The sequence below is a fragment of the Brachyhypopomus gauderio genome, chromosome 2 (genome assembly GCF_052324685.1).
Source record: "Brachyhypopomus gauderio isolate BG-103 chromosome 2, BGAUD_0.2, whole genome shotgun sequence".
Lineage (NCBI taxonomy): Eukaryota > Metazoa > Chordata > Actinopteri > Gymnotiformes > Hypopomidae > Brachyhypopomus > Brachyhypopomus gauderio.
Genome location: NC_135212.1, coordinates 46631923 through 46647824, shown reverse-complemented (window position 1 = coordinate 46647824; position 15902 = coordinate 46631923). Strand labels below are relative to the sequence as shown.

General features: G+C 47.9%; 2 protein-coding genes across 2 annotated transcripts in view; one reads left to right on the top strand and one right to left on the bottom strand.

Moving 5' to 3' along the window:
* Window positions 1-9905, top strand: part of vat1 (vesicle amine transport 1) — a 22655-nt gene extending 12750 nt beyond the window's left edge. Inside the window, 6 exon segments of the mRNA XM_076997355.1 lie at window positions 764-898; window positions 900-973; window positions 1983-2062; window positions 4321-4475; window positions 4477-4572; window positions 5819-9905. Coding sequence (XP_076853470.1) covers window positions 764-898; window positions 900-973; window positions 1983-2062; window positions 4321-4475; window positions 4477-4572; window positions 5819-6157 — 879 coding nt within the window. The 3' untranslated portion in view covers window positions 6158-9905.
* A 1680-nt stretch (window positions 9906-11585) lies between these two features.
* LOC143508488 (E3 ubiquitin-protein ligase TRIM47) lies at window positions 11586-14594 on the bottom strand. Its single transcript, XM_076997028.1, has one exon. The coding sequence runs from the start codon at window positions 12894-12896 to the stop codon at window positions 11862-11864; it is 1035 nt and encodes a 344-aa protein (XP_076853143.1). The 5' UTR covers window positions 12897-14594; the 3' UTR covers window positions 11586-11861.
* Window positions 14595-15902: the final 1308 nt, after the last annotated feature.

Genomic DNA, 15902 nt, shown 5'->3' with positions numbered 1-15902 from the left:
CAAGCAAAAGATGGTTAATGGTTATTTGATGGGTCCCAAGTTCTTGTAGTACCCCTGGATACGTCCTGGTAGGTTTCTGCACCGTGGGAAGGAATCTGAGCTGTTAGCAATTTATTCATCCAATTCTAAAATCAGCAATGTAGGCCTTGTAGTGTATGTGTGTGTGTGTGTGTGTGTGTGTGTGTGCGTGTGTGTGTGTACGCATGGTGTTTGCATGCATGCAGCAATGTGTGTGCATGCATGCAGAAGTGTGTGTGTGTGCGTATGTATGTATGGTGTGTTTGCATGCATGTAGCTGTGTGTGTGTGTGTATGGTGTGTTTGCATGTGTGCTCCATTTTGGCATCAATAAGCTTTTGCCCTTTGTTGGGTCATTTGCTGTGACCTTTACACACACATTCACTCCTCTTTACTTCCTCTCTCTCTTCTCTATCCTCTGACTCTCTCTTCTCTCTCTCTATCTCTCTCACTCTCTCTTCTCTCTCTCTATCTCTCTCTCACACACACACACACACACACACACAAGATAAAACTTCTTTCGTATGCAAATTAATCTTACTTGCACTTTAAGCTCAATTTTGAAACGCATACACACGGACTCATTAAAAACGCTGCATTTCACGTAACGTTTGACATGTCATTAGCTTGACTCGCTTGTCTGAAACAGCAGTCTTACGGCCGTGTGTGTGTGTGTGTGTGTGTGTGTGTGTGTGTGTGTGTGTGTGTGTGTGTGCGCGCACGTTGTCCTATGTCCTCTTTAATAGCTGGATTCTCTCCATGTCTTGTCTCTTTGCAGGAGGAGTGGGCACGGCTGCACCCAGCTGTGCAAGACGGTCAGTGATGTCACTGTGTTTGGCACCGCCTCTGCCAGCAAGCACGACACCATCCGTGAGGGCGGCAGTCACGCACCCCATCGACTACCGCACGCGGGACTACGTGGAGGAGGTTCGCAAGATCAGCCCCAAAGGTGAAATGTGCCTTCTCAGATCTAAAGGAGAACACTAGCCTTCCCTAAAATGAAACCTAAACTACCTGCCTGGACCACAGCCAAAGGTGAAGACTAGTTTACCCAGCTCACCCAGCCCTTAAGGGGAATGCTAAACTACCAGCTCACACCAGCCCTTAAGGGGAATGCTAAACTACCAGCTCACACCAGCCCTTAAGGGGAATGCTAAAATATCGGGCTGTTGCTGTTAACCAAGCAAGGCACTTAAGAAGAAGAAGCTTGTGTCGGTTGCTTTTAAATTGAAGTTAATTTCGAATCCTGAAGAGCCCATTTTGAGGAGTGAGTCAGAAGTACAACAGCGTAGCCTGTTACATGTATTTACATCAACCTGTCTTTTACACGTCTTTAATGTCTATTTAATGAATATAGTAAGGACTAATTAATTGAGGACTTGCAAATAGTATACAGGCTGACCTTTCTCTGTAAAAATTGACATTTGATATCCTTTATGCCTGTTTAAGAGAATGGTCACCAAGGTATGGCTTTGATTGTATGCTCACTCGGATAAAAACAGTGATCACTTCTGCGGTGGGTTGATGTGAGCACTGGAGAGATATATTCTAACAAAATACAAACAGATTATTGTATGTATTACCTTTAAATGCTAAGGCGTGTAGTAAGACGAACCTCGGTGGACGGCGTGTTGCCAGGCTGAAGAGCCTCTGTGGGTGTAGCTTTGCATTGGCTTGTTGTGCCTTATCTGGTCAGGGATTTTAACCTTGAAGTGTATCTCTCCCATTCAACTCGATCATTGTGTGTGGGTGAAGATAAGTGTCATTCTGCCTTTGTGTGTCTAAAACCCATAATAAATAAATCAAATGTACCACACACCAACACACACAATGTTTGAAACATTTGTACTTATCAACGGAATAAAAAATGTGAAATGGTAACACATCATCCCATCCAATTATACTCACTCTCTCTCTCTCTCTCTCTCTCTCTCTCTCTCTCTCTCTCCTCTCTCTCTCTCTCAGGTTGGATATTGTCCTGGACCCCCTGGGCGGTTCTGACACCCATAAGGGATACAACCTGTTGAAGCCCATGGGTAAACCTCATCAGCTACGGTGAGTGAAGGAGCCCGTGGAGCTCCGGGCCTCCGCCGCGCTCTCCGCATCCGCCCGACCCTCCACCTGCGTGGATCACCTTCACGTGATGCTCCATGTTTGTGCACCACTGGTGCACAAAGGGCTCGATTCACGTCCCTGCAGCAGTTCATTAATATGGACACATTAAGGCAGTGTGCACGCAGGCCTCAGCTGATCGCGTGGGAGGAGCGCACATGATACGCACATGTAGTGACCCGTGCGTTACCCCACAAGGCCTTGCATTTGCATTACCCACAAAGCTTGCATTTGTATTACCCATAAGGCCCTGCATTACCCACATGGCCCTGCATTAACCACATGGTTAGAAACCGGTGCCCCTGACAAGCTTATTACACCAAACAGCAGCATTAAGCTGCTTTAGCACCCTCCCCCCCCCCCCCCCCCCCCTCTCTCTCTCTCTCTCTCTCTCTCTGTTTCCTCTTCTCTCTCTGTTTCCTTCTCTCTCTCAGCTGAAGCTTATCGGTGTCGTGTCAGCCTGACGGAACAATGCCCCTCTATCTGCCTCAGAACCCGGAATGTGTCCGAATGTAGCAGACTGGTCCTGCTCCAGCTCCCAGCCCAGTTCAGAGCGTGTGTGTGTGTGTGTGTGTGTGTGTGTGTGTGTGTGTGTGTGTGTGTGTGTGTGTGTGTGTGTGTGTGTGTGTGTGTGTGTGTGTGTGTGTGTGTGGTGTGTAGTGTGGTGTGTGTGTGTGTGTCTCAAGTAGAGAATAATTGACTTTGTGGCAGGTTTGGAGAAAGTGATTAGGTAAAGGCCAAAGAAAGGATGATGGGAAATGTAGAGAGAGAGAGAGAGAGAGAGAGGGGTGCATGAGGAGAAGGAGGAGGCGGGGTCCGTGAGCAGGGGGAGAGGAGGCGTCTGAAGAGGCAAAAGACGCACGCGATGGGTCACTCAATGAAGAGGACTCACCAGTGGAACCATGAAACAATAGCTCACCAGAGAACACACACGCGCACACACACATTCACAACGCGCGCACACACAAGCTCTTATTCACCCATGCTTTGAGAACACACCTCCAAATTCAGACGCAAAAATTCCTTCAGTAATACACCTCGCCCACAAAACACAGTGCACACATTGGCACCATTCATTATATTAATGTACTCTACAAATTAAGTGCAAAACTGCCACACTCGTTTAACACACCGCACACACACACACACACACACACACAGCAGTGATATTCTGAAACTCGATAAAAATGGAACCTGTGATCTTTGTCCTCCAAGATTGGGCAGTTTTGCGGTGGTCAGTGAGGGATGATGCTGTTGCCCATGTCGGACGTGGGCAGAAGTGAACTCAACCGGCCTGGCCGTGTATGACCAGAAGCTCTGGATGGTGTTTAATCATGCAGGACGGTGAAGAGTTCTCCAGCATGCTTCTCTACTGAGCAAAAACCAAAGGCCTATGTGAAGCACGTGTGCGTGACCCCGGCACCAGCTGTACATCCTGGCCACATTGGGCCTACTCTGTCACGGCTTAGTGGAGCTTTGGAACCTTCTGGGTAACGGCTCCAGAACCAGAGTCTCTACAACGCCCCTGTTCTCGCACTGAACATTCAGTTACAGGCCTCCAGAAAGCCGTTCATATTTTCAGAAGTTAATCAGAACGGGCGTTTCACGGATGCACTGGCAAGCGGACGTGGGGCGAGACGGACGCGGACGTGGGGCGAGACGCTAGCCGAATCACGACTTCTCGGCTCGTCTCGGACTCGCCCTTGTCTGGGGCTCCTTGCAGGAGGAGTGTGGACGTGTGTCCCGACGTCCCCAGCGTGTCCTCCTTGGCCTCCCCAGCTCTCCTGCTCCAGGGCTGCTTTCCTGCAGCAGGCTTGCAGAATCTGGGCGTGTGGTGTGGTGATCCATTTACTTCTCTTTGCTGTTTCCTATTTAGCCCTTCTGGCTGTTCTCAGGCCCTGCTGGGCTGTTCTGGGCTGTTCTCAGGCCCTGCTGGGCTGTTCTGGGCTGTTCTCAGGCCCTGCTGGGCTGTTCTGGGCTGTTCTCAGGCCCTGCTGGGCTGTTCTCGTCTCAGTTGAAAGTCTGGATGAGTTGGAGTTTTTCTCTGGTGCTGAATGTCCAAATGAAGCTGGGTGAGCGGAAAGCCAAATCCGATTCTGTTGACCAAGCCTGAACTCTAACCCCAGGGGCGAGGGGTCGCACCCAACGACGAGGGGTCGCACCGTTCAGGCCGAACCCCTCATGCTGTCACTCTCCACAGGTGCCGCCAACATGCTGTCGGGTCAGAAGAAGAACCTGTTTGCCGTGGCGAAGACCTGGTACCAGCAGTTCTCTGTGCACACGCTCAGCCTGATCCAGGGGAACCGCTCGGTCTGCGGCTTCCATCTGGGGTACCTGGACGGAGAAACCGGAGCTGATCGACCAGGTCATGGAAGCCCTTCTGAAGATGTACAGTGAGAGCAAGATCAAACCCCGCATTGACAACATCTACCACCTGGAGCAGGTGTGTGTCTGTGGGTGGGTGTGTCTGTGGGTGGGTGTGTGTCTGTGGGTGTGTGTACGTACGTGTGTGTGAGTAAGCTGGTGTGTTATGCAAGGATGTTTTCATTCATGCTTCATCTATCACCTCTATTAATGCCTCCGTTCCTTCAGTCTTAGAAAATGCCTCTTACCTGTCATCCTCCCTCTCTCTCTCTCTCTCTCTCTCTCTCTCTCTCTCTCTCTCTCTCTCTCTCTCTCTCTCTCTCTCTCTCTCTCTCTCTCTCTCTCTCTCTCTCTCTCTCTCTCTCTCTCTCTCTCTCTCCTCTCTCTCTCTCTCTCTCTCTCTCTCTCTGTGTGTGTGTCTGTCTGTCTGTGTGTGTCTGTCTGTCTGTCTGTCTCTGTGCCTCTCTTGTAGTTATGGTGACCTCTCTCTTGAGAGTTGTTAGAGTTGGACATCAATGGCTTCCATGCATGTGGCTTATGAGCTGAACGATGTCAAATCTGTGAAATGAAGAGTGTGTTTGTAAAATTCCTCCAGCAGCAGCAGCGTAGTTCACTTGCTCTCCCTCCGCCTGCTTCCCCACCCCCTTTCTGTCTAGTAGTCAGTCGTCAGGGTCAGGCTCTGTTGCTAGGAAATGTCTCTTTGTTGCCATGGCGTTAGTTGCTAGGTGGTGTGGTGTGGGAGAGGTGAATGGCTGGAGGAGGAGTGAAGCGGAGCGGAGAGAGATGGAGCGTTGGAGCGTTAGAGGTGGAGAGGAAGAGCTAGAGGTGGAGAGAGATGGAGAGGGGGATTGGTGCTCTGCACAGTGACGTAGGCCAGGCGCCGATCCGTTCGTCTGCTCGTCGTGGCGCTGACGGGGTCGGCCCGTCTGACCTCAGCACCCGTGCTCACATGCTGCTCCTCCTGCCTTCTCCACCTCTCGCTCCATCACTTCTCCACCTCTCTCTCCATCACTTCTCCACCTCTCTCTCCATCACTTCTCCACCTCGGGCTCTCATCTCTGTGTGTGCGTGCACATGTGCGTGTGCTGTCCTGCATTAGATCAGCCCGACAGCTTGTTAGATATTCTTATTCCAGCAGATGGATCTTCAAGCTGCTCTCTCTCTCTCTCTCTCTCTCTCTCTCTCTCTCTCTCTCTCTCTCTTCTCTCTCTCTCTCTCTCTCTCTCTCTCCATTTTTCAATTGCTCAAGCTCATTCTCTCTCACTTTATGCCTCTCAGTCTTTTTGCCTCTCAGTCTTTTTCTCCATGTCTCCTCCTCTGTGCAGGTTGGTGAAGCCATGCGTCGGATGCAGGAGAGGAACAATGTTGGCAAGATCCTCCTCACCACTGAGCCCATGAAGGAGGAGCCCAAGAAGGAGGACGCCAAGAAGGAGGAGAAGGACAAGAAGGAAGAGAAGAAGAAAGAGGAAAAGAAAAAGGAAGACAAAAAGAAGGAGGAGACCAAGAAAGAGGAGAAGAAAGAGGAGAAGAAGAAGGATGAAGGCAAGAAGGAGGAGAAGAAGGAGGAGAAGAAAGAGGAAAAGAAGGAGGAGAAAAAGGAGGAGAAGAAGGAGGAGAAGAAGGCAGAAGAAAAGAAAGAAGAGACCAAGAAGGAAGAGAATTGAGAAAAGATGGCTAGGCAGAAAATTGGTGGCTGTGAATTGTGTTTGTGTAGGGAGTAGGAGATAATGTGTGTGTGTGTGTGTGTGCGTGTGTGTGTGTGCGCGTGTGTATGCGTGTGTGTATGTTGGGGTGGTGGGGAGTACAATGTAGTCCAGCTCTCAGCTCAACCCTGGGTGATTACTCTGGCCTTAGATCAACATCTCACACTGAAATCCTAATAGTAACACACAGTACCTTCAGCACTCAAACGCTACTTAATATTCATTAAGCAGATGCATGCACACACACACACACACACACACACACACACACACCTTACATCACACGCATGTACCACTATGCCACTGTATATTAGACATTGTACTGCTAGTTTTCTTGTGAAATGAGGCCCTGTGCTGTTATTAATCTGTGACTGCGTGCCCTCAGGTGTGCTAAATCAGTATTATATCGCCACATTTACCACTCAAGTGTTTTACTCAATTGGTTTCTTGTCAAAGATGTGTACGCATCAATATCATGATACACTACTAATGTTGCTAGAGCTATTTTTGCACTCGAATGATTATATACCATTGAATTCATCTTGAGTAGCTATATAGACACATGTAGAATCGTTTTCCTAGCTGCACCCTATGGCCTTTTGTAAGTGTAGGTATTTGAAAGTTGTGTACCTCCTAAGGATTATGGGTAAAGGCCTGGGTTGGGCGGGAGCTGTGTTGCTACGACTACAGTGTCCCCAGATCCACCTTGCCCTCTTACCTAGAATGTTCCTTTCAAATCTCTACCCACCTGTCTTCTAATTAGAGGTTCCCTCCTCCTCATTGGACCACACTCGCTGATGGGCGGATCACTTGCTGAGCCCCGCCCACAGAGCTTCTTATGGCAATTAGGAGGAGTCACTGTGGTTTCTGACTGGATCAGTGAGAGGTCGTTTGCCTAGATCTAGACACGCCAGTGGTTGCCTATTCATTCTTTTTTTTTTTATGCGTCGTGCTGTTAAAAAACCTTGAAAATCTTTCCAGTTAACATCAGGCTACGCGCTAGCTGCCTCTCCTTATTCTACGATGTCTGTTTTCAGTAACAGCGTGTGCTGTTGGTGTGATTGAGTGGCGCTCCACGCCCTGGAGATACCTGCTCTTCCGGCCTGCCTTAAGGAACATAAAAACAACATAAAATAACCGGGGCAGGTGCCAGGCAGGATCTTAATGAACCCAACTACCATGCTGCACCAATCGGAGCAGCATGTCTCGTTCCAGAGTCTTCGCTCCAGGATTCCACATTATCCGGAGCTTTCCGCGCCGGTCCGGCCCGCTCTGGCCGTCCTGCCGTGCGCTGGCTCTCCGTCCCGCTGAGCTAGCCTCCATCTCTGGCTTTTCTTCATCTCCCTCTCTCCGTCCCTTCTCCCTCTCTGTTTTGTCGTCACTGGTTGGCATAGCAACAGGCGTTTGGCCAGTATGCGATGGGAGTCGGGTTGGCCCTCCTCCGCTACGCACACGCGCCACGCCGTCGTATTCGGTCCGTCTCCTTTATTCCACCCTCGATATGTGAAGAGTGTTCAGAAAGCTTTCTCTGGCTGCCCAGATGACATGCGTGTTATTTTCGTTACTGTCGAGTAATTTTTATTTTTTCATTTAGACAGCTGTGTCAGACTTGTTGCAAGGGCGTAACCCCAACGCCCTCCCTGGTCTCAAACTTGTCAGTCCAACACAATGACTCCTCCCTTAGCCCGTTTGTCCATGTGAAGTACTCTTCTGCCCCTAGTGGCCGTACATATGCACTGCGGGGAAATGTAACTCCTAGATTGTCAGATGTTTTCCAGCCCTGCCCCGTCTCTCTCTCAGTGAGTCTGGTTTCTGTCTGAGGTGTATGAGCTGACCAGCATGGTCATATTTGCTGTTTGTGAAAGTCAGACCTTTTGTGTGTGTGTGTGTGTGTGTGTGTGTGTGTGTGTGTGTGTGTGTGTGTGTGTGCGCTCTTGTGTTTGAGGGAATGTATATCTGTGTGTCCTCAGGTCGATTGTCAGATTTAGATTTAGGTTTTTCCTGTCTCTACCTCCCTATGAGCTAGCATGTCTCATCCCCTTTCTTTTTCACAGTATTATATCTCTTTCATTTTCTATAATCCGTAGTCTCTCTCTCTCCCTCCCGTCTCTCTCTCTCTCTCTCTCTCTCTCCTCTCTCTGTCTCTCTCGCTCCCTCTCTCCTCTTTCTCTCTCTGATGAGTGACCTGTGTTGGTTTGGTATTATTTGCACTCTGCTTGTGAGTCTTAATGCACTTATATGGATGGCAGTCCCACTCCCATAAGACTTCAGGAGGTTCTACTGGAGGTTCTTCTGGAGGCCTCTCCGGGGTTTATTTGCAACCATTAGCATATACGTGCACTCCCTCTAGTTTGCTCTCTTCCAAAAATACACACATGTGCACAACTTTTTGTTTGTTTGATTTTTTTTCCTCCTTACACAGAGGCACTACAGACCTTGGCTTAATGTTCCTAGTCACATGTACACGCGTGCAGCCCCAGACGCAAGCACAGTGCGTTCATCTCGGCCTCAGTCTCTCCATCTCCTGCGTGCACACACACAAATCACAATCACACACCAGCTGTCGAGCCAAGCAGCAGCAAGCTCTCTTCTCCTCCTGTGCAGAGGAGCTAACCCAGAATGCATCGGGAAGGGCGTGGCACTGCCATCCTCATCTGAAGAGTGACGGTGTTGTGACGCAAGACCCGGAGCTGGATTCTCACCAGGTTCAGATTTGGATCAGGACTCGAGTTCCAGTTTTCACTGCGTTTTTCTTTATTTTTTGGTGCCTGTGTTCTTGTGGAAGATGCTTCAGTTTCTGAGCAGCGTGTGGCCCAGAGGTCCAGCGGCAGCTGTCTGACCGCATTCTCTTACATTTCCTTATTCACATGAATTCCGTTGTTGTTGTTGTTGTTGTTGTTGTGGCTGTTGTTGTTGTTGCTGTGTAGGCCTGCTTAACGGTTTGAGTGTTTCCAAGGGTTTAAGTTGGCAAGGCTTTGCAGTTCTGTTCAAATGTGAGGAGTTCTGACATTTTTGTTGATCCTGATTAAATGTGCCAAACTATGTTTGAGGCTTTGGGCTTCACTCCGGCTGTGCTCACTATACTGAAAGACAAAAAAAATATGAAAATGAAATAACAGGATCTTTCTGGTTGCTTTTAAGATAAAACAGCAAAAACAAAAAAAAATGACATCGTATCTGTGGTGTGTGGTTGGCCGTCCCCCTGACCTTTACTGGTGCTTTTTCGCCAACATACCGATCCATGCAAACTCTGTCCAGTTCTTACTGTGCTAATTGTTAACGAACACCAGAATACCTCCACACCACACATACATACACACACACACTAACACACACACACACACACACACACACACACACACACACACACCCCTCTCTTTGGCCCAATAGCCCTCTCATAAAGGGCTTATATGATCTGATGCCAGATCAGTTAAAACTGTTTACAATATCACTGCAGTGTGCACTTACGATACTAGACCAGATCCAACAGCACAGCAGCGATACACTTTCTGAGCAGTTACATGTGATCAGACATAAACGGACATTAGGGTAGTGAAAAACAGAGGAAGCGTTAACTTGAGTGTTATGCAAGTTTCTTCCTGATGGCAAAATGCAGAAAAAGCACCAGTCTTTGCTGAGTTCACTGGTTTAAAAAAAAAAAAAAATAGACCGAGTTGTGTAACAGTGTCTCGGTCGGCACAAATAGTTTCACTATTGGCTGCTCTGTTGGTCTGGCTATTCTGGATATAGAACCCAGGTTCCTTCCCAGTTCTACCCCGTCCTTCTCTGGAATATTCCAGCTGTTCTGGTTCTAGAACTCCAGCTGTGTGTGACATCATCACTTTTCGCCTTGGCTCCGCCCCCCTAGTCTCTGCATAGCAAAAAAGAAAAAAAAATCCAATATTCTGGAATTGGCTCAGAAAGGAATTCGGATCCCGTTCCCAACTGTGTGAACATCTGGGCTGTGAGTGCACACTTCCTGCCATGTGACGTGTGTTTATAGGCATGCATGTAGCACCCCCCCCCCCCCCCCCCCCCTCGTCCCGCCCCATCAGCTCGGAGCTCGCCCTGTCCCCGAGGTGAGCCGGGCTGCAGGTGTGCTCGCCTGTCGGACCTCGCTGGGCCGGGAGTGCGCGGGGTCGCGACGAGGTCGAGCTGGACCATGGCCCCGCCGAGCTCCACCGAGCAAGCCAATAGCAGCACAGCCTGCAGGCTGAGGTCCCGCCCTCCAAGTGTCGGACGCCTGCCCTGAGCCTATCAGCTCCAAGAACAGTCATGCTGCCTGCTGCAAACTGCAGTGACTCAAACTGCTAGTCAATCATAACCAGACTTAAGGCAAAAATGGGAAAAAAGTGAAATTTAGCTTAGACAGGGAGGATTATAATTCTGCATGATGTAGGATTATTAGGTTTCTTCCCAGTGTTATAATTGTGCATACAACATATACACATACAGTCACCTACAAACACAATCTCACAGAACTTAATTTTTAAATCTCACAAACACATCTCATTGTTTTCTTCACAGTAGTGATGCACGTTATTACAGTGATTATGTATTTGTAAGAACCGAGATATTTGGTTTGGATTTTCTTTACATTTTTGTTTTGTTATGCATATGCATTTGTTATGCATGTAGCTTATGCTCTCGTTAGCCCCTCCCCATTTCGCCTGATCTATTGTTTAAATGCCCCAGGGCCCATAATCAGAGCCCCCAGCCTTCAGTCTTATCATGTGACGTACATGACCACCCACCAATCGGCACCGGCTAGGCCGAGCAGTTGCTAAATCGACTTCCTGCCACAAAAAAGGCGATCCCCTCCGGTCCGTATGGCCTCCCCTCTCCCCCCCACACACGTCAGAGAAGCGTGACAGGTTTGTTCTCTCTCTCTCTCCTCTCCTCCTGTCCCCACCTCACCGCTCTCTCCGTTCTGTTTGAGATCTTCTGAAGTGCCACCACTTCTGTGCTTGACTCTGGGTTGGACCGCGCACGATTGAGACGTGCGGTCTCGTGGACCGTAGAGCTCGTTAACGCTTCTGTGTGTGATGTTACCATTATGCCTTACATGTTTTCCAGGACTAATAAAAGAGCATAACAAAAATAAGATGGCTTTTTGCATCATTCATTATTAAAACTTGGAAGTTGTACATTCTTGTGCACGGTTGTATGCACACTACAAGGCTGCTTGTGTGCACATGCAACACTAGTGCTCAGAGCACACACATGTTCACGATTAAGGAGTAAATTTACATAGAAATTGTTCACTCTTTTAAAAATGTTTTGATGTATTTGATTACATACATTTGTATATTCAAACTTCTGAAAACATTATTTGAGGCAATGATTAAAGATTTAAATTAATTTTAATGTCCTTTAGAAATTACTGGGGTGTATACATACATATGCAAAGTTTCTGCATTGTTTATTCATAACATACAAATATTGTCACTGACATACACATACAAAATATAAATATTACTTAATTGGAATGATTTCAGTGCGAAATTACGGCCTTGATGCAAGATTGATTTCCCAAACAAATATTTAATAAACCAAACAGCCAATAATGCATATTACAAGAATTACAGTCACATTCGGAAATGCATTGGATATCAAAATAATGCGGCTGGTCCAGGTGGTTGTCTGTAACCTGGAGTCTGGACTTTCACTGCGTTTCCCGACTCTGGAGCCCATGTCCATGTCTGATGTGGGTCCGAGCCACGGCTACATGCTGCAGGTGTCGGCTTCTGTTGGCCCTGCTTGGCCCCGGGGTCCTACTCCCATGTCTGCTGTTCATCTGCCAGTTGTCGGGCCTGCCCACCACATGCCCACCTCCCTCGCTGCCTCGCTCCTGCCTTCTACGCCCATGCCCGTGACTTTCACAGTGACCAGCTTCACGTGTGCTTCTCAGCGGGGACTTCTTCCCGCTCCCGTGCCCGCTCCTGTGCCCGCTGCACTTGTGTGACTTTCTGCTGTGCCCATGTGACCTCTGCCTGTGGCACTTCTTCCCATGACACCTCTCGCACAACGGTCTTTCCGAACTAAACGGTGCGACCGAAACGGCGTCGTGGTTCCTGTGACTCTCGACGTAGCAGAAGGAGCAGATCAGCTGCTGGTCCGTACGACAGTAGATCTCCAGGGGCATGTTGTGAACACAGATGTTCTTGCTGGGGTCTCCGCTGACAACAATCACGATGTGTTTCTCCCGTAAATTGGCGGAGTCGTAGCGGTCTGCGTCAAGCCCCCGCTCGGGGCAGGTTCCGATAGCTTGGGGATTCCGTCCCACACACTCTCGGCATTCCACATGTGCAGGACCGGAATCGGCAGGCGAGGAGTCCCGCAGTCTCGTCTTTTGCAACCGCTCCACCACCTCAGCAAACATACCGTTCTTGTTGAGCGTGGGCCTTGGCGTGAAGGACTCCCTGCACTCAGGGCATCTGTAGGCGCCAGTGTACTCATGCTGGTTCCAGTAATCATTAATGCAAGCCATGCAGTAGTTATGTCCACACGGGATGGTGACCGGATCCTGGAGTGGGTCCAGACAGATGGGACAGCTGAAAGAGTCGTGGTCCTCTAGCGCCGTGTCTGCCATCTTCCACATCGGTGTCAGGATTTGCCGTTCTTGAGCTCCAGCTTTCTTGTTGCTAATCATTTGAGCTTCGTGGGTGTGTGTAAGAATGAAAGAAGACACGGTATACATGTGCAGGTGATGTCATTTAGTGGTGTGTCCTGTCATTCAAGTCTTTCAGCATTGTGGCTTTGACAGGCCTGCGGTGATCGTTCTGGTGAAATAAAGTGGAATGGAGTCTGATGGACACATATCTGGGAACATTTCACCTATATCTCTCCATGTTATGAGCTAGACCTGGGTGGTAAACATTTTATTAAAAACAAATACATTTCAGATTCAGAAAACTTTATTCATCCCTGAGGGACAATTGAGGAATTGCTTTAAAGCTGTTCTTGAACCAACACCCTGCTGAACGCTCCCCCTCACGCACTGATTAGGCAAATAAAAACGGGGAAATTACAGTACTGTCGAATCTATCTAGAGTGTAAATGAATTTATACTAACAGTGAATCATATTTACACTCATGGCATTTAGCAAACGTTCTTGTCCACAGCAATTTAGGGAAGTTTAATCTGCTAAATGCGATAGATGTAAACAAATCTGCCATGACTGCCTTGTCAACACAATGTTTTACAAATCTCAAATGCAGCACAAATAGCCAAACCAAACGCCTCAAGTGAGATGAGACTAATGAGATTGGCGTCCTTTTATGATTTCAAATAACGTTTCTCTGTGAATTCATCCCAAACGATCACATTTTTAAAAAATGAAAAAGAAAAAGTATTTTATTTTGTCATTAAGGGAAGTGACAGGAATTCCTCAACACTCCAGTGATAACAGTGAAACGTCTTTCATAAAATGATGCAGCTGACATTCCAATCATGTTGCAAATATATCAAGTATATTAATCGCTACAATGACACGTCTACAAAACTCCAGTTGGTGCGTAAACCAAAGGTTGAAAACCAGCACAAATCTTTATGACTATCTGTATTCACCTGCTTGTCTCGGGATTTTTCAAACATCCCTGAAGTCCATGCATGATTAGGTGGGAAAGTAAAGATTGTGTGAAGTACTCTCTGGCATGACCATGATAAATCACTAGTGATGTTTAATATAACAATGTTTACACCATGTACAATATATATAGTTCGTTGACATCTAAGTAATTATTAGTCAAAGAAATGAGGGCTGTTAGAATATTTTCTGGAGATATGAAAACATGTTCAAACAGAAGGCCAGTTCAGAAAAATAGAGAACATGATCACAAAAAGTCAATGTTTACACAGTCTTAAATTGTCCAAGGCTGAAAGACAAAAACATATCGGAATTAAATGTACTCTACACACTGTAACCACTTGTAGTAGTACAAATAGCTTACGTTTGCACCAACGGTGCAAGTATACTGCGAGTCTCCTGGTTCCTAGTCTGTGCAAGACTTTGGAGTCCCTAGTCAACACTTCCTCTGCCAGTGAATGGCCTTTATAACTGCTTTTCCCAGCACAGGCACTTCATGCTGGTTCTCTGTGATTCATTGCTGGCAAACAGTTCCTACATCATTCACTCACCCCTGACAGCAAACAAACCAGTTGCCATGGAACTGCTTCTTAGAACTGAATCTTCTTCTTAGCTTGATATAATGATCCATATCTTTTAATGCTTATATGCCAAGAGAATGTTGTACAGGGCTGTAAGAGTCACTGTGCTTCAGATGCTCTTTCTTCCCTCTGAGACGGATCTTTATTGTCATCCGTTATGCACAAATAACACATCAGTTGCTGGTAAGTGCAATAGAAAATCTCCAGGGGCCTTTTTATGATGAAAGCAGATCGTCTCCATTAACTATGCAGTGGCCTTAGTGATTTTCTGTCTCTGCCTTTAAACGGCTCTCCAAGATGGAGGAGGATTTGATTGGTGCGTATCTCGTCCTGCAGTCCACGGAGGATTTGATTGGTGCGTATCTCGTCCTGCAGTCCACGGAGGATTTGATTGGTGCGTATCTCGTCCTGCAGTCCACGGAGGATTTGATTGGTGCGTATCTCGTCCTGCAGTCCACGGAGGATTTGATTGGTGCGTATCTCGTCCTGCAGTCCACGGAGGATTTGATTGGTGCGTATCTCGTCCTGCAGTCCACGAAGGATTTGATTGGTGCGTATCTCGTCCTGCAGTCCACGGAGGATATGATTGGTCCGTATCTCGTCCTGCCGTCCACGGAGGATATGATTGGTGCGTATCTCAACCTGCAGTCCACGGAGGATATGATTGGTGCCTATCTCTTCCTGCAGTCCACGGAGGATATGATTGGTGCATATCTCTTCCTGCAGTCCACGGAGGATATGATTGGTGCGTATCTCAACCTGCAGTCCACGGAGGATATGATTGGTGCATATCTCTTCCGGCAGTCCACGGAGGATATGATTGGTGCGAATCTCATCCTGAAGTTCACGGAGGATATGATTGGTGCGTATCTCTTCCTGCAGTCCACGGAGGATATGATTGGTGCGAATCTCATCCTGAAGTTCACGGAGGATATGATTGGTGCGTATCTCATCCTGAAGTCCACGGAGGATATGATTGGTGCGTATCTCTTCCTGCAGTCCACGGAGGATATGATTGGTGCGTATCTCATCCTGAAGTTCACGGAGGATATGATTGGTGCGTATCTCAACCTGCAGTCCACGGAGGATATGATTGGTGCGTATCTCGTCCTGCAGTCCACGGAGGATATGATTGGTGCGTATCTCAACCTGCAGTCCACGGAGGATATGATTGGTGCGTATCTCAACCTGCAGTCCATGGAGGATATGATTGGTGCGTATCTCATCCTGAAGTTCACGGAGGATATGATTGGTGCGTATCTCAACCTGAAGTTCACAGAGGATATGATTGGTGCGTATCTCAACCTGCAGTCCACGGAGGATATGATTGGTGCATATCTCTTCCTGCAGTCCACGGAGAATATGATTGGTGCGTATCTCTTCCTGCAGTCCACGGAGGATATGATTGGTGCGTATCTCTTCCTGCAGTCCACGGAGGATATGATTGGTGCATATCTCAACCTGCAGTCCACGGAGGATATGATTGGTGCATATCTCTTCCGGCAGTCCACGGAGGATATGATTGGTGCGAATCTC

Coding starts and splice junctions, on each gene's coding strand:
- LOC143508488 (XM_076997028.1), bottom strand. CDS start 12,896: ATGTATACCGTGTCTTCTTTCATTCTTACACACACCCACGAAGCTCAA.